Source organism: Lepus europaeus, chromosome 20 (genome assembly GCF_033115175.1).
Source record: "Lepus europaeus isolate LE1 chromosome 20, mLepTim1.pri, whole genome shotgun sequence".
Lineage (NCBI taxonomy): Eukaryota > Metazoa > Chordata > Mammalia > Lagomorpha > Leporidae > Lepus > Lepus europaeus.
The window spans coordinates 774,621-802,400 of NC_084846.1; the positions used below are offsets into that span (position 1 = coordinate 774,621).

General features: G+C 39.5%; 1 protein-coding gene across 1 annotated transcript; it reads left to right on the top strand.

Annotated features, from left to right (window-relative positions):
- On the top strand, nt 1-27,281 carry LOC133749979 (vomeronasal type-2 receptor 116-like). Its single transcript, XM_062179347.1, has 7 exons — nt 1-37; nt 3,457-3,619; nt 15,903-16,194; nt 17,416-18,222; nt 22,305-22,532; nt 23,718-23,841; nt 26,368-27,281. Exons 1-7 carry the CDS (start codon nt 1-3, stop codon nt 27,279-27,281), a joined length of 2,565 nt encoding a protein of 854 aa, XP_062035331.1.
- Nucleotides 27,282-27,780: the final 499 nt, after the last annotated feature.

Genomic DNA, 27,780 nt, shown 5'->3' on the forward strand with positions numbered 1-27,780 from the left:
ATGAATGCGAGGGACACATGCTGCATTCCGGAAAGAGGTAACGTGAGCGAATCTTCAGTGGACCCTGACATTAAATGCTGAGGCTTTAATAAAATACACACATATTTTATCCCAAGTTTATACTGGTGATCTGAATAAGGCACCTGTAAATAAATCAGCATTTATGACCAGAAGAAAAATAATCTGATCTTGGACGTTTATTTTTATATGGAAAAGTTATAAAGACTTGGGCCAACTAAGTCTACCCACCAAGAAAAAAGAAATCTGCCTTATATCTGTGGACAACTGTGCATATTTGTTGTTTGTTGGCTCACAGCAAGTCTGACAATAAAAGATATTAGCTACAAAAAAAATTTTTTCTTAATGTCTCAAGGTCTACTTTGTAAAAGTTGAACACTTTCTCATTACCTATAGTTATTGTTCATTCTGTACTAAATAAAAGGTTTGGAAATTGTTTGCCATGACACCTTAGAAAAGAAGGCAGAATATTTATTTGTTTCATAAACTTTAGTGTATCTTGTTTTATTATTTTGTACTGAAGCATGTTTTTGTTTTTGTAAAAAGTTGACATTCTCTCATGTACCAAACACGTTAATTTCTGTTTTCGGTAGTGTTTAAGCATGAAGAAACTCACATAATCACATTGTTTAGATAGGAAAATTACTGACTGTTTCAGAAGCAGACTAATTCTCTGTATTCACCTGATTTTTTTTTAACTTTTATGAATCGGAATAATGCCCATAAATTTGTTTAATTGAAGTCATCTACTTGTAACAGGACAGATACACAGCTATTTGAGGTTTACAAATTACATCTTTGATAAGAGAAATGGTTTTGTGACAAGTATACCATTGCTATTAAAATGTAAAAACAATATCCCTTGTTATTTATTTTACTATGAATGCTTATATTCTTAGTGGTTGACCTGGGGACTACAATTAACATCTTAAGTTTCAATAGTATATAACAATTTTGCTTCCATATAAATGCCCCTGCTTTAACTCATTACTGATATACATTACATGCCCATCAATATAGATTTGTAATTATTTCATATAGTTATCTTTTTTATTTCTTTGTTTGAGAGTCAGTGTTACAAAGAGAGGGGGACACAGAGAACGGTCCTCCATCCGCTGGTTCACTCTCCAAATGGCTGCAATGACCAGAGCTGGACTGATCTGCAGCCAGGAGCCAGGATCGTCCAGGTCTCCTACATAGGTGCAGGGGCCCAAGCACTTGGGCCATCTCCCGCTGCTTTTCCAACCACACTAACAGGGAGCTGGATCAGAATCAGAGCAGCCACTCAAACCAACACCCATTATGGTATGTTGCTGTTGTAAACAATAGCTGTTATCTGCCACGCTACAGTGCTGGCCCCAGTACAGTATTTCCTATAGACAGATGACAAAATAGTGACAAACTCTATATTTAATCTCTCCTTAATTTTGAAGGTAGTTTTGCTAAATGTAGAGCTCTAAGTTAAGAAGTGTTTTTTTAAAAGTGCTTTGACCATGTCCCCTGCTGCCTTTATGCCTCTATAGTTTGAGAACAAATTGGTTCTTTTTCTTCTTGAAGATCGCTGGTAGGTGAAGATTTGCCTCTTCCTGCTGTGTTCTGCTTGGCTTCCCATTTTCTGTGTAATTTGCCTGCTGTAGACGTCTTTGCACCTGCTTACCCTGCTGGAGTTATGACTGTCATCAAATATTTCCTGTCTCCCCCACTCCCCACCCCATCCTCTCATTTTTATTTGGTGAGGACACTCGATGTACTAAAATTTCCTAGCTTCTGTTCACTTTCATTCATTTGTTTCCCTCCCTGTTCCCATACTGGACCATCCTGATTGATGTTTGTTGATTCTTCCACCTTCTCAAATCTGCTCTTCCAGTCAGCTGTGCTTTCCAGCTCTGGAATTTCTATTTGGTTCCTTTCAGTAATTTCTCTTTGTTGGTATTCTTCATTTGCTGAGAAATTGCTTTCATGTCTTTGTCCATTTTCCCTTAGCTCTTGAGCATATAAAGTCTCTATCAGGAGAGTACAATGCCTGGGCGTTCTTCAGGAGAATTCCCATAGGCTGCTGCTTCCCACTATGTAGGGAGCACACTTTGTTGTTCCATGACTCATAGCTTTTTGTTGAAAACCGAACATTTGTTGCTTAACGACAGGGATGTATTTCGGGGAATGTATCATCAGGTCATGTTATCACTGTGAGAGGATCACGGAGTCTGCTTATGCAAGGCCAGTTAACATAGCTTCTTCTATACCTAAGCTATATATGGTACATCATCACATATGTGGTCACATATATATTTTATGTAACACATTATTACATCCTAGTGTGGTGATGATAGAAATCAGATTCTCACCCCATTCTCTGGGTTTGTCATTGCTGTGTGTTGTAGTTGACATTTCTTAGGTTTTTGAAATTTTGTAAAGTCTGTTCTTTGTAATGTATGGCCACTGATGTCCCCATTCTGTTGGCTTAGTGATCAATTAGTAACCTGGTGGCAGTTCCTTAACTCCACAGTTTGGAGGTTTTTTCCTTGATTAAGCATTCTCTTGTTTGCTGTAAACTTGGACAACTTCCAGAGTTCCAATTGATTTGGACTGGGTTTTTTTGCCAGTTTATTCACTGTTGTGGAGGGATGGGCTTTGGGAATTCGGTACTCTGCCATTTCTGCTGGCACTATCAGAGTATCTTTTTAAGATACAAATGGAAGATATTTGAATAATAGGGCAATAACTTGGTTTTATTAACATGGCCCTGCTCTGAAGTCCTAGAACTTCCGCTAGGGCCAAGAAGTCCAGATGCTAACACTAAGCATCACTAAAACCGTGAATGTAAAACTATTATAGACATAATGCACAGGTGATATTGTTGCTATTGCAGCGTTTGGTCAGGTAGTGTTCCTAAATGCTGTCGCAGAACAGTCAAGAGCAGTGAACTTGAAAGTGTTCTTAAATTGGAAAGAGCGAAAACAATACGTTCCCTGTCCCCTTGGTGCAAACCCATTTGCATATCCCCAAACCCTACTATCGTGTCTGGCACTTAATGGATATAGTCAATAAACTTCTTATAAATGACTTTAAAAAATGTGACTGGGATCACCCTTTCATCCACAAAGATACACATGCTCTATGGTGATGTCAAGAGTCTCCTGACTCTGGACATCATGGGAGATTTCTTTCTAACCCTGGGGAAGGTGAGGATTATGGCAGCAAAGACAGGTAACATTGTGTATGAGACGAACCACATACTGCACTCTTTCCATGGAGGCTTCTAATTTTCACACCACAGAAGGGAAATCTGTGGCCTCAAACACTTTCTCAAGACAGTGACCCCCTCAAGGTACCAAGAAGACTTTTACTTCAGTAAACTGCGGCTTCACATTTTTGGCTGTGTATCTGTTGGGTCCTTTTGTGGAAAAATTGGAGTCTGCCCTCCCAATACTTCCTTAGAGTTTCTGCCAGGAAATGTTGATATGATGACCATATCTGACACCAGCTACCTCATCTACAATGCTGTGCATGAAGTAGCACATGCCCTCCACGAAATGCTTCTGGAGAAAATGAAAAGACATCTTTACAGGCTGTCAACCAGACCCTGCTCCTTCCTTGGCAGGTAAGCTTCCTCAAAAAGAGGGATTTGGACCCCTGATGATATACACAGGTGCTTTATTATGGTCAACCTATGATGCTGTTTTCTTTACTTAATCAGTAAGATCTGTCAGAATGGAAGATGAGCTCTTTGACATGGGCTATTGGAAAGCCTATAATCGTCATCTTGTTGTGGATAATTCTGTTGAAAATTTCAAATTAGTTCCCTTAAATTAGGTATTATTTTGGAAAAGACAAATCATAATGTAGCATGAAAACTATGATATATTCTAACACAACTCACTAGAAAACATGGGAAGATTAAAAATGATTATATCTATATCTGTTTTTTGGAATTTTCTCAAAGTCAGAATACATGGACAGAAAGACTACATCTGACACATGCTATTTAATCTAGGATGTTGTAGAGCAATCCTCCATGAGACAGTTTTGGTGAAAATAGAAATGGATTCCAAGTTATATCTCAAAATGACTCTGAGAAATGAACTTGTGTTATCATAACTACAATTACAAAATCTGCAACTATCAGGAAACAGGAACTGTGGGTCCATTGTTGAATATGAGACCACCCAAGATGCACCTAAGCATAAGATATGCTTATGCTTAGGTACAGATAGATGTTTCATCCTGGCTTCTCTAGATCCATTCCCTGTATACAGAATATGTTTACTAGCCCTTGTTTGAATGCACACGGGATAAATGAATTAATCAAATGTGTTGAATAAATTAAATACACCTAATATCTAGGAAAGGTAAATATGTGTATTTAGTAGTTAATAACTATATCTTTCCTCCAGCTTCCACTACTAAAGAAAATCGAGTTAACCAATACTGCTGGGGATGATGTATCTCCATGAATCAAGACACCATATGGCACACTATGATATTCATAACATTGTGAATTTTCCTGTGGGTCTTGGGTTGATGGTTAAAATTGCAGAGTTTTCCTCCAAGAGTGCACATGTTTATGAGCCTTTGTTTGAATGTACCTGGGATAAATGAATTAATCGAATTTGTTGAATAAATTAAATAAACCTAATTTCTAGGAAGAGGTAAATATGTAGATATAGAAATTAATAATTGAGGCTGGCGCCGCGGCTCACTAGGCTAATCCTCTGCCTTGCGGCGCCGGCACACCGGGTTCTAGTCCCGGTCGGGGCGCCGGATTCTGTCCCGGTTGCCCCTCTTCCAGGCCAGCTCTCTGCTGTGGCCAGGGAGTGCAGTGGAGGATGGCCCAAGTCCTTGGGCCCTGCACCCCATGGGAGACCAGGAGAAGCACCTGGCTCCTGCCATCGGGTCAGCGCAGTGCGCCGGCCTACCGCAGCGGCCATTGGAGGGTGAACCAACAGCAAAAAGGAAGACCTTTCTCTCTCTCTCTCACTGTCCACTCTGCCTGTCAAAAAAAAATAAATTAATTAATTAATTAAATAAATAAAAATAAAATAAGAAATTAATAATTGTAACTTTCCTCCAGCTTCATCTATTCCTGAAGAAGACCCAGGTCTTTTTAAAGATTTATTTGTTTATTTGAAAGTCAGAGTTACACAGAGAGAGGAGAGGCAGAGAGAGGGGGAGGTCTTCCCCCGATGGTTCACTCCCCAATTGACTGCAACAACCAGAGCTGTGCCAATCTGAAGCAAGGACCCAGGAGCTTCTTCCAGGTCTCCCTCATGGGTGCAGGGGCCCAAGCACTTGGGCCATCTTCCCCTGCTTTCCCAGGCCAAAGAAGAGAGCTGAATCGTAAGTGGAGCAGCTGGGTCTCAAACTGGTGGTCATATGGGATGCTGGTACTTCAGGCTAGGATGTTAACCTGCTGTACCACAGCACCAGTCCCAGAAAATAGTTTACCAATAATTCTGGGCAGGATATATCCTTCCATGAATCAAGACACCATACAGCACACTATGATATCCATAACACTGTGAATTTTCCTGTGGGTCTTGGGTTGATGGTTAAAGTTGGAGAGTTTTCCTAGAAGAGTGCACATGACCAATGCTTGGTCCTCAATGAAGAAATGATAGAATGGCCTACTGATTTCAAGGAGGTGTGGTTCCATTTTAATAGGGTTACTCACAGATGGACCTGAGTAGCCTTCTGAGATGAGATTGTGAACCTCTGAAATAAATATTAAACTTTAATTTCACTTCTTGCCTATATATAATGTGGTCTTTCTTATACATGTTCTAAGATGATGCCTATAGAAAATGAGTTTGTAGAAGTCATCATACTCTTAGGTTGAGCATATTTGCACCTGTAGCAGTTGAGTGAATAAAATAAATGCAGCTAATGCATATCTGTTTTTCTTTTCATAGAGAAATGTACATTACATTGACATTACCTGTAGCTACCTGACTGTGCCATAGAACCCCAGAATGTCTAACTCCCATCGACGGAGAGAGGGAGGGGGAAGGGAGGGAGGAAGGGAGAGAGGGAGAGAGAGAGAGAGAATTTTCTAAATACCAATGTCTTTTTTCCAGGAATTGATTTTTAACTCGTTTGTCAAAGATTAGTTCATTGTGTCTATACGAATTATTTCTGGGGTTTCCATTCTGTTCCATTGATCTACATGGATATTTCCATAACTAGGCTGTTTCAATTTTAATTGTTCTGTAGCATGTCTTGAAATGTGATATTGTGGTACCTTCAGCTCTATTTCTATTGTTCAGTATTTCTTTAGCTATTTGGGTCTCTTGTGTTTCCCTGTTAAATTTTAAGATTTATTTATTTGAAAGGCAGATTTATAGAGAGAGATGGAGAGATAGAGACAGAGAGAGGAGGAGAAAGAATCCATCTGCTGTTTTATACCCAAGATGGCCACAATTTTTCTCAACACGGAAATATGAAACTTTTCAAACAAGGAAACATGGAGTCTTTTTGCCCCTATAGATGTAGAGCAGTGCATCCATGTGCAGATCACAAGTACCCAAACCAGGAGAGAAGTCACTGCCTCCCCAAGCTGGTGACATTCTTAGCCTTTGAGAAATCCCTGGGGATGTCTCTGGCCTGCATGGCTCTGCACTTCTCAAAACAGTGGCTGTTTCCACCATGCTGGCCAACACCATCACTGTGATTCTGGCCTTCAAAGCTCTGAAACCTGGAAGAACAACGAGGCGATTGCTGGTATCAGCTTCTAACTTCATCATTCCCATCTGCTCCTTGATCCAACTGGCTCTCTGTGGCATCTGGTTGCAAACCTGTCCTCCATTTTTTGAGTTAGATGCACACTCTGAGCAGGGCCCCTGACTATTTGAAAGAATTGAGGGACTTAAAGGGAGATATAGACTCAAATACAATAATAACAGGGGACTTCAATACTCCACTTTCAGCAATGGACAGATCAACCAGACAGAAAACCAACAAGAAAACAACAGAGCTAATTGACACTATACACCAAATAGACCTAGTAGATATCTACAGAGCTTTCTACCCCACAGATACAGAGTACACATATTTCTCCCTGGTGCACAGAACTTTCTCTACGATAGACCATATGCTAAGTCATAAAGGTAGCCTCAGCAAATTCAAAAAAAATGAAATTATACCATGCATCTTCTCAGACCACAATGCAATGAAGCTCAAAATCAACAACTCAAGAACCTCTGCAGCATATGCAAACATGGAGAATGAACAACTTGATTCTGCATGAACAGTGTGTCATAGAAGAAATCAAAAGAGAAATCAAAAAATCTCTAAAAACAAATGAAAATGACAATACAACATATCAAAATTTATGGGATACAGCAAAAGCAGAGGAAAGTTTATAGGAGAGTTCCAAGATGGCAGTATAGGGAGGAAGCACACTGATAGTCCAGGAAAAGATAGTTTAATAAAAAACTATAGTTTAATTAAAAAAAAACTATAGTCTCAGGGAAGAGTTAGGGAAAAAAACTGAGAGGAAACTCTTCCAGATCCTGTGGGACATGGTGGACACACGTGAAGGGCACAGGTGCCCACAGCTCAGGAACCCAGCCACCTCGTCTATGCACCAGCACTGGAAAGGGAGGTGAGGCGAAACAGCAGTAGCCTGAGACACTGGCAGAAAAGCAGCAGGAAGTGCCTAGAGGGAAGGAGACTTGAAGCCCCATGGGGGAAAGTTCTCCAGCCTAACTAGAGGAGAGAAAAAAATAAATAAAAGTAACTGGTACAGACACGATTCTCTCTCTCCACTCATCTTACAAAGGCGGGCAAAAAAATACAGCTGGTGCCATTTTGGACATACATAAGATCTGCATTAGCTCAGGGTTGTGCCCACCTTCAGCCAAGCAGAAAAACCTGCCTGTGATGGGGAGAAATAATAGGCGGTTAAGACCTAGTCAATGTGTGGAGCTTATGAACTGGGACTGTGAAAAAAAACTGAGGGTGTGTGGGAGAACCCACAGTGTGCCTGAGACATGAGTACTCTCAGTGGGAGAAGCCAAAAACTCGGTAACCTTGGCAACTCGGTGGGAGACATTGCAGGGGAATCTGAGCTTACACTGAGGACTGCACAGATCCTTTGTGAGGTCTTTGGGACAGAGCACACGAATATTATACCCACTGGGGCTAGCAGTCAAATATTGATTGTCATCAAGAAGAGCTAAGCTGAGCAGAATTACCCCCTTCTGAAAATAAAGAGAGAGAGAGAGAGAGAGAAGATTTACCATGCCAAACATGGGTGTGTAACCTTTGGCACACCTTTAATCCTGAAACTGAACAGAGCTCTCTAGACACACCCAACACAAGTCTCTAGAGATTCACTAAAAACAGACAGTCCACTTAATCTAGAGTCATAGAATAACGAAAAAAAAAACCACAGTGACAGAAAAAAAAGAAGAAACCATAGAATATATAATGCCAAAATACAAATGCAGAAACAGAGGAAACAAGAACAAGGAAGACATTATGATGCTCCCAAATGAACAAGAAACTCCAATACAAGATTACGAAGATGATGAAATAGAAGAAATGCAAGATACAAATTTCAAAAAATTTATGATAAGAACATCTAGAAGTTATCAAAAACAAAGGCATGAACTACAAAAATCCATACTGGAAGTACAGAAAATCTCTCTCATCAAAATGAAATCTTAAGGAAGAATCAAAATGAAATGAGGAATTCAATAGAATATGAAATTGAGATATTGAAGAGACATCAAAATGAAATGAAGATTTCAATAGAACAAATGACAAACACATTGGAGAGCATTAAAAACAGAATCAGTGAGATAGAAGAGAGAATATCAGACGTAGAAGACAGAGCACAAGAAAGTATACAGCCAAACCAAAGACAAGAAGAGGAAATTAGAAAGCTAAACAATATTATTGGGAATCTACAGGATACTATAAAAAAAAACAACATTCGGATTCTAGGAGTTCCTGAAGCATGGAGATAGAGAAACTATTAGAAGGCCTTTTTATTGAGATACTAGCAGAAAAATTCCCAGGTTTGGAGAAGGAAAAAGATATCCAAGTACAGGAAGCAACTGAACTCCCAATAAACATGACCAAAAAATATCCTCAACATGACACATTGTAATCAAACTCACCACAGTGAAACATAAAGAAAAGATCCTAAAATGTGGAAGAGAGAAACGTCAGATTACTCTCAGAGGATCTCCAATTAGACTCACAGCAGATTTCTCAACAGAAACCCTACAAGCTAGTAGAGAATGGTGAGATATATCCCAAGTACTAAGAGAAAAAACTGCCATCCCAGAATATTAGGTCCTGCAAAGCTCTCATTTGTGAATGAAGGTGAAATAAAGACCTTTCATAGCAAACAGAAACTAAAAGAATTTGTCACCACTCATCCAGCCCTGCAAAAGATGCTTAAGATGAGTTACACACAGAAACACAAAAACACCGCCATCAATACAAAAGAAGATGAAGGAAGAAAACCTCCCAGTAAAAGATCATAAGAAGTTCAAAGCATATCTTAGAAATATCTTTGGGAAAATGGCAGGGCAAAGTCACTACTTATCAACAGTAACATTGAGTGTAAATGGCCTCAACTCTCCAGTTGACACATTCTGTCTGAATGGATAAAAAAAAAATCTATTTGCTTCATACTAGAAACATATCTTCCCAACAAAGTGCATGCAGACTGAAAGTGAGAAGTTGGAAAAAGTGATTCCAACAGAAACCAAAAAAGAGCTGGCATAGCCATCTTAATATCACACAAAATAAAGCTTGACACAAAAACTATTAAGAGAGACAAAGAGGGGCACTATAAAATGATTAAGAGATCAAATCAACAGGAAGATGTAAATATTATAAATGTATATGTACCTAATTACAGGGCACCAGTTCATTTAAAAGATATGTTAAGGGACAGAAAGGGAATCTTATACTACAATATAATAGTATTGGGGAACTTCAATACTCCACTTTCAGCAATAGACCAATCAATCAGACAAAGGATCAACAAGGAAACAGCAGATTTAATCGACATTATAGCCCAAATGGATCTAACAGATATCTATGAAAATTTTAATCTAACACTTAAAGAATTTACATTCTTCTCAGCAGTGCATGGAACCTACTCCAGGATTGACCACATACTAGGCCATAAAGCAAATCTCAGCAAATTCAAAAGAATTAGAATCATACCATGCAGCTTCTCATACCACAGTGGAATGAAGCTGGAAATCAGCAACTCAGGAATGCCTAGAGCATATGCAAAATCACGGAGACTGAACAACATGCTCCTGAATGAACACTGGGTCCTAGAAGAAATCAAAAGAGAAATCAATTGTGAACTGAAATTGATCACTTGGGTTAGTGAGATGGCATTGGTACATGCCACCTTGATGGGATTGTATTGGAATCCCCTGGTACATTTCTAACTCCATCATTTGCGGCAAGGAATATTTTAAAAATAGGTAATCATGTTCTTTAATAATACTGAATGATGATAAAATACTCAAGGGATCTAAGGGCTTTGCTAATGAGTACACCCATCCCAGATTCTTTCACACATATCACTGCCAAACACAGAACACAGTAGCTTTGGAGGATTCTGGGCCAGAAATTGTATTTCCAAGGTAACTCAGGTTATGCTATGGTAAATATGAACTCCAAAATTGTGAGAGATCAAAGCAGTAAAGATTTACATTAGTCTCAGAGTGAACATATCACAGTGGTTTCTTAAGAGAGGGGGTTGTGGCCAGTGCCCTGGATAAATAGGATATTCCTCCACCTGCGGCGCTGGCACACCTGGTTCTAGTCCTGGTCGGGGTGCTGGATTCTGTCCCGGTTGCCCCTCTTCCAGGCCAGCTCTCTGCTGTGGCCTGGGAGTGCACTGGAGGATGGCCCAAGTCCTTGGGCCCTGCACCTGCATGGGTGACCAGGAGAAGCACCTGGCTCCTGGCTTCGGATCAGCACAGTGTGCCAGCCGCGGCAGCCACTGGAGGGTGAACCAACAGCAAAGGAAGACCTTTCTCTCTCTCTCTCTCTCTCTCTCTCTCTCTCTCTCTCTCTCTCTCTCTCTCACTGTCCACTCTTCCTGTCAAAAAAAGGTGGGCCTGTGCTCCCAGAGACATGGAGAAAAGATGAGGGAAAGACCACTGTCCTGATGATGCTATATGCAAAGTTCATGCCTTCTCAGTTGGAATTGCAAAACATACACAGCCTGTGGGAATCTTGCATATTTTCTTCCACGCTGTTAGCAAGGAGTAACTCTCCTTAAAGCAAGGGGCATGTGAAATGTGATCTTATCTGTACTCAGAACAATGGAATGCAGCATGGGGACGGCCTCATCCAAACAATGTTCCATGTTGCTGCCATGAACCACACCATACCCCTGTGAAGAAGCATTTTTCCACAATGTGTACATTGACAAGACTCTACAACATCATGTAATAAGTGCACATTTGTAGAGAAAACTCTTATGCTCCTCTTGAAAGCAATAACACTAGTTACTTAGGAAGCCTTTTCTTCATGCATTATAGATGTATTTGTCTGGATTTTATCCCTTTATTATCTGAATATATCACTAACATGTACAATATATTTAGGACTCGTATATGCATGTACATAGGACAAACTCATTAATTAAACTAGTTGGAAAAATTAAAGTCTATGAAAAAGGCAAATAACCATATGTAAAAATTAACCTCAGAAATTTATTTCACCATCTAATTTCTATTTCTATTTATAGTAATAGGACTTGAAAATGTCTGTGTCCCTACTTATAGACAGTCCTTAGAAAACAAGTGAATTTTTCAGGCTGGTGCCGCAGCTCAATAGGCTAATCCTCCGCCTTGCGGCGCCGGCACACCGGGTTCTAATCCTGGTCGGGGCGCCAGATAATGTCCCGGTTGCCCCTCTTCCAGGCCAGCTCTCTGCTGTGGCCCAGGAATTCAGTGGAGGATGGCCCAAGTGCTTGGGCCCTGCACCCCATTGGAGACCAGGAGAAGCACCTGGCTCCTGCCAACGGATCAGCGCAGTGTGCCAGCTGCAGCACGCCAGCCACGGCGGCCATTGGAGGGTGAACCAATGGCAAAGGAAGACCTTTCTCTCCATCTCTCTCTCTCACTGTCCACTCTGCCTGTCAAAAATAAAAAAAAAGAAAAAAAGTGAATTTTTCAAAGGATTCCAAAGATATATTCCTCATATATTCTAGATTAGAAATTATATGACCCAGAAGGCAAGAGTTAGATCAAACTATAAATAATTTAAATATAGTCAGAAGATTTGGAAGTTTTATTTTTGGTCATACCCAGATTCTCATAATATCAAAGAAAATCACACTCTCATTAAATAGTCCAAGGGTAGCGATGTAAAATCATATAAGTAATATATACCTACAATTACATTTATGAACTGTATACATTTTTGTAAGTTTTGACCTACCAGATAACACAAGATGGCTTTAAACAGAAATTGTGAATTCTGATAACCTATGGATCGACTTGTGTTTGTTGAATCAAAAATTGAGCTTGAATTTCATTTATTCAACTTAAAAACAATTTTTAAAAACCTATACAAAAATCACAGTAACCTGTCCATCCATGTTTTGCTTATGTTATTAAAGAACTAGGATTAGCTTCCATAAAAATGCATCCAACTATTGCCACTCTTGCAACTATCTCATACATTTATTGATCAAGTTAAATCAATCACAAATTTGTTGTAAGGTGCATGGACAAATATTTTTCATCATTTGAGCTCATGTCACAGTGGCTACCAAACTACAAACACAAAAACTCAGCTTCTACCAAAAAGAAACCTTGAAGATAGGGAGATTGGGGGAAAATAAGGACTGCTGGATACACATGCATCTCCCACATCTCATTGAGTGCTCTCTCTCTTTCCAGTTATGACTGTCCTACAGCGTCAGCACTTCCAAGGAAAATCCAATTTACAAACAGTGCTTGGGATGATATATTCTTCCATGATCAAGACACCTTGTGGCAAACCATGATATCCATAGTGTGTGGATATTCCTCTGCGTCTTGGGTAGGTGGCTAAAATTGGAGTTTCTCTGCAAGTGTGCACATGACCAACACTTGATCATCAATGCAGAGATAATAGAATGGCCTCCTGCATTTAAGGAGGTGTCGTTCCATGAGAAGAACCAGGAACAGAGGGGGGTGAGAAGAGATGAAGTATGAACCTTTATTGTATTTTGATGCACTATGAACACAATTAGATTACACGGGATGATGTATAAGGGTAAGTTAAGGGATGAACTACTGCCCTTCTCTGGGTATGCTGACATATTAGCAATTCATGAAGCCCTTTTCTCTGTTAAAGTACTATGGGCTGAGAGATATTAGGCAGAGCCACGAAGAGACTTTTGGGGTACACATACGGTCATCAGTGGCAAATGTGACCTTCCACCTTCTCAATGAAGGATCATGTGAAATGATGAAACTGAGTGTGTTTTTTTTAATTCCAATGTTAATTCTTTCTACAATTGCCAAATGGCTCAAAACAGTTGACTGCCCTAACAACTCTTGGGCCCTGTGCACGAAAGTTTACAGAGCTCTGTCCCAGCAATGCCCTAGGGAGGAATGAGAGTCCAAAGCATGTTTTCCAAAGCTGTTTTTCCCCATAATGGAGAGTGGCAGGTGCATAGCCTCAGAGCAGGGTGATGCCATGAGTTCCTGGATGGGACAGAAATGAAGCAATGAAAATATATAAAAGCCAGAGCTCTTCTTAACAAAGGGGACATTATGGCAAGGCCTCAGCCCTGTGACTCTTTTGAAATCTCTTCCTTGTGATTCTAGCTGTATCCCTGTGTGACTCAGTAGTTAGCACACATTGTCTACAGCTTGAGGGCATACAGCAATACTAGCATCAGTTGTACCCTACATAAAAATCTAGTCTCCCTGCAGGGGTTGAGGCAGCGGACATAATCAAAACAATTTTATCCTAATATCAGCAAAGACTTCAGCCTTTAACTTTATGTTGGGTTCACTTGACATGTTGTTTTCCGTGATCTTTCTCAACATACTCCTGAATTCTTCATACAGTTCACAGGACATTCCTCGCTGGAACTGTTATAATTCCATAAGGCCAAGTGTCTATAGAGATGGAGACCTGGTACTGGGTGGGTTTTTCCCCCTTTACTTCCTGGAACCAGAATCACAAATGATCCGGTTATCTTTTTTATCCAGGCCAATGGATAAAATGGAGACATACGGGTAAGTCCAACATTGATTTAGGTGTCAACTGTGGTTCAGACTGTGAGAGAGTGTGTCCTTCTATCTGTGAGTGGTTAATTGCACTTGAGAATTGTGAAAAAAAATCATATACAGAAGTGGCAGGAATGCAAATCAATGAATCAATGAAGGCTGGAGTTCCTTCCCTTCTTTTGCTTTTCACAACCTTCCCTTTCCATTTTATATTTTCTCTCCACTCCTGCACAGAGTGAGAGATGGATATTTTGTATCCACTCTATTGATCTCGCCTCCTGATCAGCCTCCAAGAGTCTTGAAATTAATGTGCAGGGTCTTAACTTAAGACCTGGCAGCCTTGAATGTGGGAAAGAAGAAGTAAACTCATCAGCTTGGAACTGACAGCAAGTGCTATGAGTGAATAAAAATTCCCTTACAGTGGAATTAATTTCAATTAAGAAAAATGATAAAACTAAGAAACATTTCAAAATATTTCAAAATGTAATGCTCTTAATTTTCATTCAGATAAGTTAAACTAAGTATGGAACAGTTTTCAGTAGCATATTTTTGATGGATCTACTTAGTATATTACAAGGAAACACTGTTTCTGATATGAAATATTTTGTATCAACCATTTACTGAATGGAACAAAATTTGACTATTTTTAAGTAAAAAAGCAAAGTTTCAAATTTTGTAAGAATAATACAAAATTGTGTGAAACGAGAAAAATGCACTTGCCCTAAAATCAAACACTGCCATTTACAAAATATATAGACCTAGTGCATAAATTTAACACATCTTGAAATGACAAATAACTTCAACATTCAAACACATGAATTAATGCACCTAAACAATAGATAATTGCATAAATTGATTTCATCCCACATAATCTATTGACAAATATGTATTTTCTTGACATTCAAATTACATTTGAAATATAGAAGTGAGGAAAAATTTCCAAGAAGAGGCAAAAATGTATCCACTGTGTGAAAACAAAACATCTACACTCTTGGACAGGTAACATCTGAGAGCCATTACTAATATCAACAAATGATAATTCTGCTTAAGTCATGTAGAAAAATGCAGAAAATGTTCAAGAATAAAAAAATGAAATGATAAAATAGAATTCAGTGATGTGGAAAACAGTGTATAAAACTAAGGTGAACATTGTAAATATCCTGAAATTTCACATTCTGAAAAAAATGCTCTCTTTCAAGGAAAATATATTTGAACAAAATTGCTTCTGTGAATGCTGATATAGGAAAATTACAGAAAGGGCTCATGAAAATGGCTTTGGTGAATAGATTAGAGATGTTCCCAAGTGACAAAATGATAAGTCAGATGGTATTCAACTATTTCAGAAGGTACTGAAAACAGAGATGCTTGCCTCTTGGGTTCCATCCCAAAGTAGAAGTGAAATCCCATGTTGGGACTCATCAAGGCTTTCCTGAAGGGCTCAGGGAGGTGAGTGTGATATCAACAAAATTTGCTTCAGAGGAGTCCAAAGGGGAATTCCACAATCTTCTAGAGCCCTTGGAACCTCACTCACACCTGCTCCAGTTGCCAGAGCTGAGACACCACTCAGTAGCATTCTGAGTCTGACCATTGCTGCTTCAGGGCATGGCTGTGGTGTTGCTCTGAATTCCTTGGTCTCACCCATCTCCCTGATGTTGCTCCTCTCTTTAGGTGGCTGTGGAAAAATTACCAATACATACTGGCCTTCCACTTTGCCATCCAGGAGATCAATAAGGACCCCCAGCTACTCCCCAACCTGACCCTCGGTTTCCAACTCTACAATTCTGTTACCAGTGGTCAGTTCACCCTGAGGAGCACTCTGCAGTGGCTTACTGGAAAGCATCATCTCATCCCTAACTACACCTGCCAGACACAAGGCAAGACAGTTGCCATCATTGCTGGAACCACGTCAGCATTTTCAGCTGATACTGGGACAATGTTGGAGCTATACAAAACCCCACAGGTAAATGGGTTGTGAATTCTGGTGAGAAATGCTTCCATCTCACACCAGATCTGTGACATCTAAGGCAAGGTCCTGTGGAAGCCAAGTGACATAATCCAGTATTAGTTGAAACAGACTTTAGGGAATTCCTTGGATTGTGAGAAAGGGAAGGAGCATTGGAATCTGAGAGCCTCAGTCCAGATCCCCATGTAGGGCCAATGTATCCATCCCCACCTGCTGGGAATGTTGATTGTTGACTTTCAGAGAAAATACAGCTAAGAAATATCCTAGGATGGCTGCATGTTAGATATGCATATATCAAGACCTGGGACAGTACTGTCCATTTGGAACCCACTTAGGACAACGGCAGTTTTAAAGATCATCAAAGAGTGTTTGGGGCTGAGTTACAGTTAGATGATATTTCACTCTCTCCCTATGCCCAGTCCTTACTTCCTCACATTCAGTAGATTCCTTCACAGGGCCTCCAGTTCACTTTCCATGTTCAACTCACAGATTTAAATCTTAGTGTGTGTTTCATGGGCAGAGAAACAAAGACAGGTAGGTAGAGTGTTCACCCGTTCACTAATTTCATCACCAAATACTGACTATGGTGTTGGTGATGACTGTCCTTCGAAAACCGAGGGGCCTGGGACTCAATTCAAATCCCCCAAGTAGGTCTCAGGAACCCAATTACATAATCCAATCAAGCTGCTCCCAAGGGTCTGCATTCACATTCCCAGGATTCTTAAAGGAGCCCCACTTCAAACACGTAGCAATCTGCACACATCACCAGCAAGCTCAGACAGGAATAGTATAGGAAAATTCTCTTTGAAAAGCAATTTTACCAAAACTCTGAGATCGTAGGTGAGTGTATTCTTCAAGGCAATTTAGGTTATTCTGGGAAAATTAATGAAATTCAAACTATCAAGAAATCAACACAGTAAAAATTGTCTCAGAGGTAACATCTAACACCAGTTTCAGGGGGAAATTTTCCACATATGACATGGGGTGAGAATTGTGAAGGACCAATGTCCTGGTCCAAAATCCATGCAGTCTTCTTCCCTCAAATGAATATGAAGATATACAGGTATCTTACACATTTTTGCATGCTGTGAATGAGGATATACATTCTCATCCTGAAAGCAATAAGCATGGAAGCATGGATTTCTCTGAACCCACATGATAGAACTTGGTCTTCTCTACCCACAAACCTCAGATCATGATGGTTTTCTTTCCATTCAGATCACATATGGCCCTTTTGATCCCATGCTAAGTGAGAGAGACAAGTTTCCATCACTCTATCAGATGGCCAACAGTGACAGCTCTCTGGCCAGTGGAATGCTCTCCTTGCTGCTACATTTTGGCTGGATTTGGGTGGTGATCTTTGTATCTAATGATATGAAATCAGAGCACTTCCTTCGGGAAATTCAAGCCGAGATGATAAAGAAAGGTGTCTGCTTGGCCAATATAATAAAGCTCCCAGACACTAAGTCAAGATATGAAGAAACTAAAATCTCTTTCCTAGAAGGGCTTCGAATTTCATCTGCAAATGTGTATATTCTATATGGTGATGTGAGGAGCCTCTATACCATGGAATTTCTAAGCAAATACTATTTAACGCTGGGGAAGGTATGGATCATGGCTGCAAAGTGGGAGATTGTTGCGAAAGAGACAGACCACATGCTGCACTCTTTCCATGGAGGCTTCTCATTTTCACACCACAAGGGGGAAATCCCTGGCCTCAACCATTTTGTCAAGACAGTGGACCCTTCCCACTACCCAGAAGATTTCTTCCTCAGTCAACTATGGCTTCATGCTTTTCACTGCTTACCTCCTGGGTCACTTTGTGGAACAGTTGGAGTCTGCCCACCAAATGCTTCCTTTGAGTTTTTCCCAGGGCACATTGACATGCTGACCATATCTGACTCCAGCTATTTCATCTACAATGCTGTGTATGCAGTGGCCCATGCCCTCCATAAGATGCTTTCAGAGCAAATAGAAAAGGGATCTCCAGGAGATGCATCTCAACCTAGGATTCTTCCATGGCAGGTAAACATCTCTCAAAATGGGATATGCATTGCATTTCTGATGGCATCTGCAGGTATTTTTACTGCAGTACCACATGACTGTGTTTTCATGCTGAGATTGGCATGATCAGGCATGATGATTAGTGGGCTCTTTCACACCACACCAGGCATAGATACACCTTTAATTGTTATCTGTGTGTGGAGGATTTGTTATCTGCTATCGAACACTTAAAAAAACATTTCCTGCTATGGAACTTGTTGAAAATATTTAAAAACAGTATACATACTTAGAAATTCACTTAAGTCTACAGATAAATAGTTTTGGTCATCTGATCACACTGATAACCAACACCCAAATATACAACATAGTATTTCTAGTACCCAAATGGAGCTCCGTATCCCCCACTCAATTTCATTTTTTACATGTGAAAGAGGAGCATATTGTCATTAACAAGATATGATCTAGTGAAGCAATATCAAAATTACATAGCCAATGATCTAATACCACACAATTTTATACTCTATATATTAACTAGGACAAATAAGAGAAACATGATATTTTTGTAGGTTTGGCTTATATAATTTACTGTAATGACCTCCAGTTTTAAAGGTCAAGATTTCATTCTTAATCATGGCTGAGTAATACTCAAATATTTATCACAATTCCTTCACCCAGTCAGCTGATGGACATCTAGATGGTTCCACTTCTTAGGTATTGCACATTGAGCTGCTACAGAATTCTGAGTGCAGGTGACTCTTTCACGTGTTGATGTCATTTCCTTTGAATACATTCTCAGGTGTGAGACTATTGGGCCATGTGGTAGAACTGGTATTGGTTTTCTGAAAAATTCCCCTACTGTCTTCCATTATGGTTGTAGCAGTTTACAATCATTCCCATCAAATGTATTTGGGTATTTATTTTTCCAGACCCTCAGCAGAATTTATTTTTCAAATTTTGGAAACTACTCATTCAAAGTGGGGCAAGTGAAATCTCACTTTAGTTTTTATTGGCACTTCCCTGGTGGTTACTGGTCCTGAGCATCTCTTCATGTTTCTCTTGGCCATTTGTATTTCATCCTTTGAAAAATGCCTGTTCATATCTTTAGTTCACTTCTTAACTAGGTTGTTGGTTATGTTGTTGTTAAGTTTTTTGAACTCCTTATATAATCTGGAGATTAATACTTTATTGGATCCATGTTTTGCAAATATTTTCCCCCATTCTGTAAGTTGTGTCTTCACTTGGATGAGTGTGTCTTTTGCTGAGAAGAAGTTACTTAGCTTAATGTATATTGTTGCCTTTATTGCCTTTATTTCTTGGATCTTATCCAAGATATTGTTGCCTAGGTAAATATCTTGCAGTGTGTCCCCAATGTTTTCCTCTTGTAATTTGATGGTTTTGGTTTAAAGCTTTGATCCTTGATAAATTTTTGCAAGGTAGCAGTCTGATTTCATATCTCTGCATGTGGAAATCCAAATTTTCCAACACTACTTGTTGAAGAACTGTCTTTATCTAGGGAATCAGTTTAGCTCCATGTAATATTTTCAATTCAGACTCAATAACGACAGATCATAGAAGAATAATGTTACTCACTGTAGGATGAAATGCTATAAAATACCTTAATAAAGCTCATTACAAAGACTGGGAAGGAGGTAATGATTAAAACAACTCCCCTTCTTTGGAAAGGTTGCAAAGCTAGGAAATATGGACTATCGTGTATCCCACAGCAGCTAAAAATCTTTTTGGTTATAAAATATTCCCTATAATTTCAAAAGGTAGCTGTATTCTCAACAAAAATAGTCAAAGTGCAAAGAGAGAAATAAAAGCCATGGAACAATAAACTCTACTGAGGTGAAAAATGTTATACAAATAAACTACGCATACACAGCATACATACTACCAGCGGCAGCCAGCGATGTACAAGCAGATTTGGGAAAATGTTTATTAAGAAAAATTATGCTTGTACTGGATCGGTATCGTAAGAGGGTAGAATTAAAGTACAGGGATGCAGGACAGAAATTGTAGGAAAATCTTCCAGCTCATTTTTTCCCCCGAACTTCCTGCCAATTCTGGGTCCCATATCAATAACACATCAATGATAGTCTTATTTTCTATAACCAATACTCCTATTTTAATCATGGGAAAATATAATATCTAACAAGACCAAAATAAAGGAAATTCTACAAAATACTGGACGAGTGCTCTTCAAAAGTGTCAAGGACATGAAAAACAAAGAAAGTCTAAAAGGCTACCACAGACTAGAGAGACCAAGGAGACATGATAACTAAATGTTGGTGGAGTCCTAGACTGGATCTTAGAAGAGAAGGTAAGGACATTAGTGAGAAAACTGGCAAAACCCAAATAAAGTCTTTAGATAGTAGTGTTATGCCAATATTGATGATATAATTTTGATAAATATGCCAGGTTAGGAGAACCTGGATGAAGGCTATCTGGGCACTTTAAATCCAGTCTTCTCAACTTCAATATAAAATGTTTGTTTAATAAAGATTCGTTCTGTCTAATGATAAAAAAATATGCTTGGATTTCTAATTCATTTAATTTAATTTAATTCAACTGATATTATTTTCAGTTTTCTTAAACTTTTAGAAAATTATTTCAAAATCAGAATTACTATGAGAAAGAGAGAGACAGAGAAAAGAGGAGACAGATCTAGCATCTGCTGATTCACTACACAATGGCTGCAAGTACCAGGATTAGGCCAGATCAAGCCAGGATACAGGGGCATCAATTGCTCTCCTACATGAGTGCAGGGGCCCAAGCACTTGGAACCTCCAGTGCTACTTTCCCAGGCACATTAGCAGAAAGCTGAATCAGGAGTAGAGCAGTTGGGGTTTCCATCGGCACTCACAGGGATGCTGGGAATTGTGGAAAGTGGCTTGACCTGCTGCACCACAAGATCAGCCCAAATGTTGTTAAATTAAAACAAAATTTACTAATATAAAAAAACAGATTTCATGTATTTCATTGATACAGTTTTAAGATTACCATTCTTTCTTCCTTTCCCTTCTCAATCCCCCCTCCTTCCGTTCCTTTTTTCCTTTTAATTTTTGCAGTAACGTAATCTCAATTTACTTTAAATCACAGAGTTAATGCCTCACTAATCATAATGTTCCTCAAATGAAAAGTAGAAAGACAAATGCTCCAAGGAATTTACACATGGGTGATAAACACAAATCAAAGCCCGAGATGTCAGTTTCCTTTTTATATATTGTGGTTTTTTTTTCTTCTATTCTATATTATATAGTACCCATCACCAAAACACTTATATATTTTTTTAAAGAACTGGTATATTTCACTATGCATAATGGTATCCATGTGAATCTATTTTTTTGCCAAAGAGAGAATTTCACTTTTTGGTGTGGAGGCAGGGTCATAATTTTAAAAGTGCACACAAGTGCACTCACCAGTAGAACAATCACAACAATCAAGATATTTCAAATATAAAGCCATGCTATTCTCGTGGAAGAACTAAGATGAGCTTTCCTAAACCCCTAACCTGTCTCAAGGTCAGCCACCCTGTGGGACATGTCCTGTGATTTCTGTTTAGAATCAGATGCTCCCCATCATTTTAATAGGGGAGAGGCAGAACTCGCCACACTTGAACCCATGATTTTTTATATGTATTTGAGAGGTAGAGTTATAGACAGTGAGAGAGAGAAACAGAGAGAAAGCTCTTCCTTCCATTGGTTCACTCCCCAAATGGCCGCTACAGCCGGAACTGCACAGATCCAAAGCCAGGAGCCAGGTGATTCTTCTGTCTCCCATGAGGATGCAGAAGCTCAAGCACTTGGGCCATCCTCCACTGCCTTCCTGGGTCACAGCAGAGAGCTGGACTGGAAGAGGAGCAACTGGGACTACAATCTGGTGCCCACATTGGATGCTGACACTGCAGGCAGAGGATTAACCAAGTGAGCCATGGTGCTGGCCCCAAACCCATGATATTTTGATCAGTCAGACAAAACTCAGCCTCCGCCAAATAGAAACCCTGAGGATAGAGAGGAGGGAAAAAAAGAATTTCTAAGTCGTGTACACCTCCACCTCTAATCTGAATGTTCTCCCTCTTTCCAATTGTGCCTCCCCTCCAGCTTCATCCACTTCTAAGGAAAATCCAATTTACCAACAGTGCTGGGGAGGATGTTTCCTTCCATGAAACGAGACACCGTATGGCACACTACGATATCCACAACATTGTGAATTTTCCTGCTGGATTTCGTTTGCTGATTAAAATTGGGAAGTTTTCCCCTGAGCGTGCACATGGCAAAGACTTGATCCTCAATGAAGAGATGATAGAATGGCCTGTTGCATTCAAGGAGGTGTGGATCCATGGGAATATTGGATACATACAGAGGGTCTGATGAGAGTATGGGAGGATATTATGTGTGAGACTTTACATAAGCATTCAATTCTCAACTCACATCTTGGCTTCAAAAGATATGGTGTCCCTTACACATATATGAGCCAGTATTAGAAGTGCACATTTGGATTAGATATTGTTGTTTTTCTCTGGGCATATTTATGAATTCTGAGGTTGAGTGACTAGAAAGAATGTTAAGGAATAGAGATAGAGATCAATATTTAGACATAAAATTACTAAATGTATGTCACTACAAATTCTAAAATTTTATTTCAACTTTTTATTTATACAATGTGAAAAATTTCATGTATTACATGTATATTTATAAAGACAGTAATATTTGCATCATTTGGTGAGAGTCATTCTTATGTTTTGATGCAGTATGAACACAAGTAAATTATGAATTGACCATTTGTAGAAAAAATTCTGATTTTCCTCTGTCATTGTGATTGCTAATCAGTTCAGATTTTCTTCTGAATACCACCTTACAGCTGTGATCAAAAATTTTAGCATCATTGTGCTATTGAAATATCCCAGACAATTTTGTGGGTAATTTTCATAACTATTGTGTGTTATATCACAAATGCATTGGCAGTATCAGGAATTGATGCTCTCCCTGAGTGTAGAAGTCCAGAAGTAGATAGATGCACAATCCATGGATTATAACATTTATTCACCTTTTCTTTGCAGGCTTGTCTTTTTCTTAGTAGTTAATATCAGAAGTGTACCTAGTCATCATGGTTTTTTTTTCTATTTTTCTGGCATGTAAAATCTTCTACTCAATCAAAGAAAGAGGCATGTAAAATAGTCTCAGACATACAAATTCTAGAAGAATTACCACATAAAAAGCTAAACTGAAAGGATTTCAGAGGAAGCAATTTAATAAAGAGACAAATGCCCAGAAGCATAGATCCAGTGATGAGCAAAATCAAACCCATCAGGTGCCCTCATAATATTTGGTAGGCAGTTGACAAACCTGGAATGAGCATCTTAGAAACTCCAATTGGATGTCTTAATAAAATCAATAAGATACAGCCTGGGGAAGACGTAGTGATGACTTGAGGTGATGAGGCAAATGGAGACATAATATCACAGTGCCTAATGATGTGCAAAAACGTGACCATCACTTCTCTTTCCCCCTCAGACTCCTCAGTCTTTGTGTAGCCAGAGGTGTGGTCCAGGATTCAGGAAAATGCCACAGGAAGGAAGACATGTCTGCTGCTATACTTGTGTTGTTTGTCCAGAGAGAGACATTTCCAATCATACAGGTAGAATACAGATAACTTACCTTGAGAACTCTACCATCTTAACCATTTCTTAATTTAAAAGGAGACCAAGAATATCTGCGATGAGATAAGAGTCTTCACTCATTATTTCCATACCCTTGTTGTATGCTCACTATTGCCATCTCATTATGTGTAAGCTGTTTTCTGGATGTGCTAATCATCTCAAGCTCAACTGACACTGATTCAATCTGATATCCTTTTCGATCCAACGCTGAATGAGACTCTCTCAATCTGAGATCTAAATTAGAAACATAATATTTGTATTTGTTAAGGCTCTGTATGGTTATGTAGAAGGGTTGAATTCAAAACTTTTTCATAGACAACTGACAAACACGGAGCTAATTCACAGGAATTGTGATGGGAATATTGTATTACTTTCTGTGCTACATCTTTAACACGGTGCATGCTGTTCAGTACACAGAATGAATGACACCATTTGACATGTGTGGATATACAAGAAGAAGAGAAAAAACAAGCTGAAATATAGAGACACACAAACATCAAATTATATATCAAAGCAAAATGTTTAAGAAATGTAAAAATGTACTAAGACTCATTGGTAAATAGTTCCACTGTTCAATGTATAATAAATATGTTCATAATAATTTAAGTTCTTGCAAAATAATGCTTCAATTCACATCATCTTAGCTCTAGAAATATTTTGATTTCAGTATCTTCAAACATTCTATACATAGTTTCCAGTATGAAGAAAACAGAAAAATGATTTCAAGTTTCAGTGAATATTCAACATGCAGTAATTTAGTGAAAGAAAGAAAACTAAGGTATCATGCACTGACCCATTGTACAATATACATTTGCCTATATATTCCTGGTGTATCTCCGAGATAGGTGCCAGACGTACCTACAGATTCTATGAAAAGTAAAGGGAACACATTGAAAAGAATTGTAGGAGAAAATTCCTCTAAATTTTTGCAAATGTTTATATTCCATTTTTTTACAAAATAATTTATTTATTTGTTTGAAAGTCAGAGTTGAAGAGAGAGGGAGAGCATAATAGAGAGGGAGAGAGGATACAGTGAGGATCTTCCATCAGGTAGAATCACTCTCCAGATAGCTGCAATGACCTAGACTGGGCCAGGCCAAAGTCAGAAACCAGAAGCTTCTTTCAGGACTTGCAGAGGCTCAAGCATTTGGGCCTTCCTCTGCTGGTTTCCTAGGCACATTGGCATGGAGATCGTTTGGAAGTGCAGCAGTCAAGACATGAACAGGCACCTGTTCAGATGCCATCATTGCAGGCAGTGGCTTTAACCACTATGTCACAACTCCACTCCCTGAAGCTTGTATTCTTGCATGAGTACCAAGGATAAAAACAGAGTAGGACTCTTACTGCAAGTGTAGCCCAACTAATACCATTTTCTTTCTTTTAAAAAAAGATTTATTTTATTTGAAAATCAGAGAATCAGCGAACAAGAGAGAGAGAGAGAATCTAATTGCTCACTCCTCAGATGGAAACAATGGCCTGGGCTGGGCCAACAGAAGCTGGGAGCCAGGAGCTTCCTTTTGGGTCTCCCACATGGGTGTCGGGGTCACAAGTGTTTGTGGAATTTTCTGCTGCTCTTTCTAGATTATTTGCAGGGAGCTGGATTGGAAATTCATCAACTGAACAATGACCATATGGGATGCCAGCATTGCAGGTGGTGACTTTACCTACCATGCCACAACACTAAACCTAATTTGGTTTGTTTAATTGAAATTTGATTGAGAGACATATTTTCCAACTGGCCTATTCTTAATGACTTCTTTCATGCTGTAGCAGTAGAAGTGCATTATTTCAAGTGAGACAATGAGGTGTCCAATGTGGTTATCAAATGAGCTAAAATGGTGAATAAGCCATGATTTCAAGTTAACAATAGTGCCTCATTGTCTTTCAGTACCATGATGAAAATACCACTTATTTCCATAGAATCACAGAAACACAACAAGCTACAATTTCTGTCTATTCAACCTCAGTATCACAACATTTATATGGAAACACGGACAAGATGAATCCATGTAGAAAATTAGAGTACTGATTAATGCATGGAGGTCCCAGGAATGAAAGATCACTTATATAGGTCACTTCCATTTGAGGATAAGGAAGAAAATCCTTAAACTTGATGATCCCAGATAAATATTCTAACCCATGTGAACAAAATATTTCTCCTGAGAAGACACTGGGGACTGCAGAGAAGAGGGCTTGGAAGAATACAAGCCCATATGAAATATAGAAGATTCATCATTTTTTAGAAATTAAAACACTGAAAAAAATCTCTGACAGATAGGATGAGAACACAGAGCCCCATGCACTAAGGAGCTAGTTTGAATGAGTTTCCTCCACCTGCAGAGGAGCATTCACACTTAGTTAGGTGGGCAGAAATACTTTAGTGTGTCCTGGTATACATCACAGCAGGCTGGACTCACCATGACATTGCAAAGGTGACCTTTTTCTTTAACAGAAAAAGGAGCAAATTGAGAAATGGAAACACAGAGTCTTCCTTTTCCCCACAGATGCAGAGCAGTGCATCCCATGTGCAGATCACGAGTACCCAAACCAGGAGAGAAACCGCTGCCTCCCCAAGCTGGTGACCTTCTTAGCCTTTGAGGATCCCCTGGGGATGGCCCTGGCCTGCGTGGCTCTTTGTTTCTCTGCCCTAACAGCTGTGGTCCTCTGGGTCTTTGTGAAGCACCAAGACACTCCCATCGTCAAGGCCAATAACAGGACCCTCAGTTACATCCTGCTCATCACGCTCTTCCTGTGTTTCCTCTGCTCCTTACTCTTCATTGGCCGTCCCAACACAGCCACCTGCCTCCTCCAGCAAATAACATTTGGCCTTGTGTTCACAGTGGCTGTTTCCACCGTGCTGGCCAAGACCATCACGGTGATTCTGGCCTTCAAGGTTACAAAACCTGGAAGAACAATGAGGCGATTGCTGGTATCAGGAGCTACTAACTTCATCATTCCCATTTGCTCCATGAATCAACTGGTTCTCTGTGGCATCTGGTTGGGAACTTCTCCTCCATTTATTGAGTTAGATACACATTCTGAGAACGACCACATCATCCTGGTGTGCAACAAGGGCTCAGTCACTGCCTTCTACTGTGTCCTGGGCTACCTGGGCTCCTTGGCCCTGGCGAGCTTCACTGTGGCTTTCCTAGCCAGGAATCTGCCTGACACATTCAATGAAGCCAAGTTCCTGACGTTCAGCATGCTGGTGTTCTGCAGTGTCTGGGTGACCTTCCTGCCTGTCTACCACAGCACCAAGGGGAAGGTCATGGTGGCCGTGGAGGTCTTCTCCATCTTGGCCTCCAGTGCAGGGCTCCTGGGCTGCATCTTTGTCCCCAAGTGCTACATTATTCTCGTAAGACCTGATCAAAATTCATTGAAAGCTTTAAGGAACCAATGCAGTTGTAGGAGACCCTAAAATATTTTTCTCACTAGTTTCTCTACATTTTCAAATTTTGCAAACAAAAACCAAATTGGTAGTAGATTTCCAACACTGGAAAATAAGCAAAACTAAAAAAACATTTTTGTTTAGCTATTTGTCCTAGCAATTAATTGATCTTGTCCCACATGACAGTGGCTAGGTTTGTAATTTGACTCTGACCCCTGATATCAGATTGCTAGGATATTAAACACTTTGTGTCCCTGTCAATTTTTTTCCTGGCTCCTGGCTTCTAGACTCAATCCAAGATAAGCCACTACAGGAAATGAGACATGAAGTAGTGAAAGGTTGGATTCTCAAACGTCTCTCTCTTTCTCTCTGCTTCTCTCTCTGCCTCTCAAAAATGCAAGGCTGCCTAGAAATATTTTCATGTAAAATAAAAGTAATCACTGTTTACAACTGAAACAGAGTTGAGCATCAACTTATAAATAGCAATTACATTTCATATGATAGGGCTATCCCTGAAAATATGCAGAGT